This window comes from Rhinichthys klamathensis, unplaced genomic scaffold (genome assembly GCF_029890125.1).
Source record: "Rhinichthys klamathensis goyatoka isolate OS25496 unplaced genomic scaffold, OSU_Roscu_1.1 h1tg000799l_1, whole genome shotgun sequence".
Lineage (NCBI taxonomy): Eukaryota > Metazoa > Chordata > Actinopteri > Cypriniformes > Leuciscidae > Rhinichthys > Rhinichthys klamathensis.
Genome location: NW_026607192.1, coordinates 378,017 through 385,000, shown reverse-complemented (window position 1 = coordinate 385,000; position 6,984 = coordinate 378,017). Strand labels below are relative to the sequence as shown.

The 6,984-nt window shown below is 44.6% G+C and overlaps 1 protein-coding gene across 1 annotated transcript in view; it reads right to left on the bottom strand.

The window, feature by feature from the left end:
- LOC130078008 (protein Hook homolog 2-like) overlaps positions 1–4,943 on the bottom strand; it is a 59,591-nt gene extending 54,648 nt beyond the window's left edge. The window contains exon 1 of the mRNA XM_056243459.1: positions 4,425–4,943. Coding sequence (XP_056099434.1) covers positions 4,425–4,441 — 17 coding nt within the window. The 5' untranslated portion in view covers positions 4,442–4,943. The remainder of the gene's footprint in view (positions 1–4,424) is intronic.
- Between the last annotated feature and the right edge of the window lie 2,041 nt (positions 4,944–6,984).

The following is a 6,984-nucleotide window of genomic DNA, read 5'->3' as shown; positions in this document are numbered from 1 at the left end:
TGGCCACTGGTGTCAGGTGTCAATCATAACAGAGGGGTGTGGCCACTGGTGTCAGGTGTCAATCATAACAGAGGGGTGTGGCCACTGGTGTCAGGTGTCAATCATAACAGAGGGGTGTGGCCACTGGTGTCAGGTGTCAATCATAACAGAGGGGTGTGGCCACTGGTGTCAGGTGTCAATCATAACAGAGGGGTGTGGCCACTGGTGTCAGGTGTCAATCATAACAGAGGGGTGTGGCCACTGGTGTCAGGTGTCAATCATAACAGAGGGGTGTACCCACTGGCTTCAGGGGCATGTTCAAGATCACAACGGTGCGCAACGTTTTGCTACGGTTTCCGGGTTGAACGTCATGTTTCCTGGAAACGGCGTGCACCGGTGTGCAATGGGGTTTGAGATGCGTTTTCTCTTGTTTGGTGGGCATGTCAGAACTGCAGTCCAATCAGCAGCAACATGTATCTAAAGCACACGGTATTAAAGTGAACTCGCACAATGGAAGTAATTTACAAATGTGTTCGATATGCAACAACTAAGGATATTAGAAGACATGTTTGTCATAAGTATTATTGTAAAAATATACGATATCAACATAATGATGTAGTTGTTTATATTTTTAGCTTCATTACAAGTGTGTGACATTTGGTATAGAAATAAACAATGCATGTAAAGTGCTTTTCCTAAAAATGAGAAAGAAAATACAGGGTATTAATAAAACATTATGAACAACAAGAATGTGAGGCTAAATAGATGTGTTTTAGTCTTTATTAGGTAAGATGTGCTTCCATTTCAGTTTCCACAAATCCCTTCACTCGATTGGGATGTTCTCTTGTGTTCTGGGCGGCAAGTGCAGTAACTGTAACATCGGGCATATTTTGTAGTATTAAACACATATTTATACCGACTTAATCAGGCTCCGAAAATTCTTCACAAAGAACACAAAAAGCCTTCTCAGCTGCCGTAGTTGCAACTCTTGCGTCATCACAACAGTGCGTTCAAAGCATCACCGTTTCTGTTTAAAAAACGTTCTGCAACGTTTTGTCGGCGCTGAACGCAGCCCAGGTGTCAATCATAAAAGATGGGCATAGCCACTGGCTTTAGGTGTCAAACATAACAGAGGGGTGTGGCCACTGGATTCAGGTGTCAATCATAACAGAGGAGTGTGGCCACTGGCTTTAGGTGTCAATCATAACAGAGGGGTGTGGCCACTGGATTCAGGTGTCAATCATAACAGAGGAGTGTGGCCACTGGCTTTAGGTGTCAATCATAACAGAGGGGTGTGGCCACTGGATTCAGGTGTCAATCATAACAGAGGAGTGTGGCCACTGGCTTTAGGTGTCAATCATAACAGAGGAGTGTGGCCACTGGCTTTAGGTGTCAAACATAACAGAGGGGTGTGGCCACTGGATTCAGGTGTCAATCATAACAGAGGAGTGTGGCCACTGGCTTTAGGTGTCAATCATAACAGAGGGGTGTGGCCACTGGATTCAGGTGTCAATCATAACAGAGGAGTGTGGCCACTGGCTTTAGGTGTCAATCATAACAGAGGGGTGTGGCCACTGGATTCAGGTGTCAATCATAACAGAGGAGTGTGGCCACTGGCTTTAGGTGTCAATCATAACAGAGGAGTGTGGCCACTGGCTTTAGGTGTCAAACATAACAGAGGGGTGTGGCCACTGGATTCAGGTGTCAATCATAACAGAGGAGTGTGGCCACTGGCTTTAGGTGTCAATCATAACAGAGGGGTGTGGCCACTGGATTCAGGTGTCAATCATAACAGAGGAGTGTGGCCACTGGCTTCAGGTGTCAATCATAACAGAGGGGTGCGGCCACTGGATTCAGGTGTCAATCATAACAGAGGAGTGTGGCCACTGGCTTTAGGTGTCAATCATAACAGAGGGGTGTGGCCAGTGGTGTCAGGTGTCAATCATAACAGAGGGGTGTGGCCACTGGTGTCAGGTGTCAATCATAACAGAGGGGTGTGGCCACTGGTGTCAGGTGTCAATCATAACAGAGGGGTGTGGCCACTGGCTTCAGGTGTCAATCATAACAGAGGGGTGTGGCAAGTGGTGTCAGGTGTCAATCATAACAGAGGAGTGTGGCCACTGGCTTTAGGTGTCAATCATAACAGAGGGGTGTGGCCAGTGGTGTCAGGTGTCAATCATAACAGAGGGGTGTGGCCACTGGTGTCAGGTGTCAATCATAACAGAGGGGTGTGGCCACTGGTGTCAGGTGTCAATCATAACAGAGGGGTGTGGCCACTGGCTTCAGGTGTCAATCATAACAGAGGGGTGTGGCCACTGGCTTCAGGTGTCAATCATAACAGAGGGGTGTACCCACTGGATTCAGGTGTAAATCATAACAGAGGGGTGTGGCCAGTGGTATCAGGTGTCAATCATAACAGAGGAGTGTGGCCACTGGCTTTAGGTGTCAATCATAACAGAGGGGTGTGGCCACTGGTGTCAGGTGTCAATCATAACAGAGGGGTGTGGCCACTGGTGTCAGGTGTCAATCATAACAGAGGAGTGTGGCCACTGGCTTTAGGTGTCAATCATAACAGAGGGGTGTGGCCACTGGATTCAGGTGTCAATCATAACAGAGGAGTGTGGCCACTGGCTTTAGGTGTCAATCATAACAGAGGGGTGTGGCCAGTGGTGTCAGGTGTCAATCATAACAGAGGGGTGTGGCCACTGGTGTCAGGTGTCAATCATAACAGAGGGGTGTGGCCACTGGTGTCAGGTGTCAATCATAACAGAGGGGTGTGGCCACTGGTGTCAGGTGTCAATCATAACAGAGGGGTGTGGCCACTGGTGTCAGGTGTAAATCATAACAGAGGGGTGTGGCCAGTGGTATCAGGTGTCAATCATAACAGAGGAGTGTGGCCACTGGCTTTAGGTGTCAATCATAACAGAGGGGTGTGGCCACTGGTGTCAGGTGTCAATCATAACAGAGGGGTGTGGCCACTGGTGTCAGGTGTCAATCATAACAGAGGAGTGTGGGCACTGGTGTCAGGTGTCAATCATAACAGAGGGGTGTGGCCACTGGCTTCAGGTGTCAATCATAACAGAGGGGTGTACCCACTGGATTCAGGTGTAAATCATAACAGAGGGGTGTGGCCAGTGGTATCAGGTGTCAATCATAACAGAGGAGTGTGGCCACTGGCTTTAGGTGTCAATCATAACAGAGGGGTGTGGCCACTGGTGTCAGGTGTCAATCATAACAGAGGAGTGTGGCCACTGGCTTTAGGTGTCAATCATAACAGAGGGGTGTGGCCACTGGATTCAGGTGTCAATCATAACAGAGGAGTGTGGCCACTGGCTTTAGGTGTCAATCATAACAGAGGGGTGTGGCCAGTGGTGTCAGGTGTCAATCATAACAGAGGGGTGTGGCCACTGGTGTCAGGTGTCAATCATAACAGAGGGGTGTGGCCACTGGTGTCAGGTGTCAATCATAACAGAGGGGTGTGGCCACTGGTGTCAGGTGTCAATCATAACAGAGGGGTGTGGCCACTGGTGTCAGGTGTAAATCATAACAGAGGGGTGTGGCCAGTGGTATCAGGTGTCAATCATAACAGAGGAGTGTGGCCACTGGCTTTAGGTGTCAATCATAACAGAGGGGTGTGGCCAGTGGTGTCAGGTGTCAATCATAACAGAGGGGTGTGGCCACTGGTGTCAGGTGTCAATCATAACAGAGGGGTGTGGCCACTGGTGTCAGGTGTCAATCATAACAGAGGGGTGTGGCCACTGGTGTCAGGTGTCAATCATAACAGAGGGGTGTGGCCAGTGGTATCAGGTGTCAATCATAACAGAGGAGTGTGGCCACTGGCTTTAGGTGTCAATCATAACAGAGGGGTGTGGCCAGTGGTATCAGGTGTCAATCATAACAGAGGGGTGTGGCCAGTGGTATCAGGTGTCAATCATAACAGAGGGGTGTGGCCAGTGGTATTAGGTGTCAATCATAACAGAGGAGTGTGGCCACTGGCTTTAGGTGTCAATCATAACAGAGGGCTGTGGCCACTGGTGTCAGGTGTCAATCATAACAGAGGGGTGTGGCCACTGGCTTCAGGTGTCAATCATAACAGAGGAGTGTACCCACTGGTGTCAGGTGTAAATCATAACAGAGGAGTGTGGCCAGTGGTATCAGGTGTCAATCATAACAGAGGGAAGTGGCCACTATGCTCAGATTTTCTCAGAAGCATCAGCGATCAGATCAATGTCATTCCAGTGAGATCTGAAAAGTGATATCAATCAAACATTCCAACAAACTTCAAACACAGTGGTGAATTAAAGAGCGATGAAGAGGGAAAGTTGTGTGTGTGTGTGTGTTGGGACTTGAATCTTCAAAGCAAACAAAATATGTAAGCTGATTCTTCACAAACCACATCAAATGACAGAAGTGTGTGTGTGTGTGTGTGTGTGCGCGTTTCCCACCGCAGCGCTTGCTGCATCTGATGTTTCTTGAGCCAAGCAGTAACTGCAGATGGACTGATGAGCGGAGCGAGTGAGCAGGCGAGTTGTACCGACACACTGTGCCCAGGTGGACTATTAAAACACACACACACACACACACACACACACACACAGAGTAAGTGATATTACACACGCACACGGAGGAGTTGAGAGCCGCAGGGCCGCTGTTGTTTCCTCCGCCTGCTTTAGATGGACATCAAACACACGCATGTTGTGTTTCAGCCTCACAGCCTGCCAGAAAAAAGAACAGCGTGTAAGAAAGGTATAAAGAACATGTAAGCAGAGGTCAAAATGAACACTCATCGAGAACCAAATGAGACTAAACATTGGCAAGTGAATAAAACGGCTGGAAAGAAACTTTTTAAGGAACTATACACATATTATCAAGAATAATCTTGCATTCCCTGATGTGAGTTACAGTAAGTGAGCGATTCAAATGAAAGACAAACAATCCAGCTATAAAAAATACATTAGCATGACTTACTGTAAAGCTTCAGACATTTAAACACACTGCAAATAGTGTATTACAGATTAACTGACTTTGAATACATATCTTTCTTAATTTTACCTTTAGTATTATATATATGCCTTTTATTATTATGATGAATTAAAATGAAGTAAAATCTACAATTCATTTGAATTTTAGTTTAAGTTTTAGTCAATTTATGTGCTAGTCATAATTTGTATTAGTTTTTGTTTATATATATATATAATTAGTGCTGATGGTCAAGTCGAATAATCATGATTAATCGCATCTAACATAAAAGTTTGCATATATATATATATATATATATATATATAAGTGTGTGTATGTTGGTGTACATATATACACACACACAATATAATATTTACAAACTTTTTGTTAGATCGATTAATCAATTTGACAGCACTTATATATGCGTGTGTATATATATATATCTTTAGCTTCAATATTGTAGTAAATTTAGTACTTCAAACTTATTTTATGTCAGTTAGATGCCAGGGTAATATTTCTAAGATTTTTAGGTTTAAGTTTTGCTTACGTTTTCATTTCAGCTTTATTAATTACCAAAAATTATTTTAAATACTTTTACGTTTAAGCTAACTACAACAACATTGGTGATAAAACATAAAATTTTCCTCACATTAAGCCACCAAACAAACTTGAAACATGAAACGTCACTTATCTTACATACGATGTCACGATCTGCACAGTTGGTCATTAATGTACAAGGGGAAAAACCAACTAAATTCCATTTTCATAGGAACAAAAATGCAAAAAAAAAAAGAGTTTCACTTTACCTAAGTGTGACAAAAAGTACATGCTAGACCCTGAGTGTGTGCATGTAAAGTCAATTAAATCAGTTGCACAATAAAAACGCGTTTGCCTCACTGAAAATGAAGGTCTGCCTTCCTAACGGGAAAGGGTCAAAACTCTCCTGCCCTCGAAGGCCACGCAGAAAGGCCACGTTTGTGGTTTAACTATCTAGTGTTTTTCTCCTCTGGGTGCTTTTGTGTTCCATCATGAAGGCGGATCAAATCCGTCCCTCTCAAACGGCTGAACCGTGTTGCGGTGAGATCAAAGTAAGTCGAGGTGGACGTTGTTTCCACTTCTTTTGAAGACACAAAACCTTTCTGACTAACTCTAACTCTGCTTCAATGACATGTTCATGTGCAATCCGCTTTGACGGAGATGTGGACTTGAACAGGACGTCAAAAGCCACGTACGTTCGGTCTATCAGTTTAACCATGAAGTCTCACAAACACACGCCTTTGAGATTCATTGAATACAAACGTCTTCCGGAGTCAGACCGTAGGCTGAGTATCGACCGATCTCACTTCCACCGCCACCACAACATCCTGCCCAAAGTCCTGTACGTCAGGAACCAGTGTCTGCACTATCAGCGCATCAACGCCGACTGACTCAAGTGTACTCAAAGTTTTTATTTTCCAGGATTCCTGAGGGATGGGTGTCAAGATGAATGTTAATTGCCTGTTAACCTCACACCACATCTTGTTCCTGTTGATGTTTCGGTCATCTTTTTTTTTTGTGTGATTAGCAAGGCGTGAAATCGTTTAAAACATGCTTTATTAAAAGTCATCAGCTCCTAATAACATCCCTCAGAGCAGTTGCAAACGTCTGAAGTCGACATTTGAAGTGGATCAAAACCTTTCATCAAAGTTATACATGAATTTTGAACAATACCCGTTCTTGCCTAAGATGAACTTTTTTGATCCACTTCAAATGTTAAGTATATATGGACAAAAGTATTGGGACACACCTCTTAATTGTTGAATTCAGGTGTTTCGATGAGACCCACTGCCACAGGTGTATGAAATCTAGCACCTACTCATTCAGTCTGCATTTACAAACAATTGTGAAAAAATGGGTGGTTCTGAAGAGCTAAGGGTATGTTTCCACGACACCGTTTTCAACTAAAAACGTAAAACTTTTAATGCGTTTTGGCCGTTCGTTTACACGACAACTGAGTTTTGGGTGCCTGAAAACGCGAACTTTTGAAAACGTGAATCTCTGAAGACG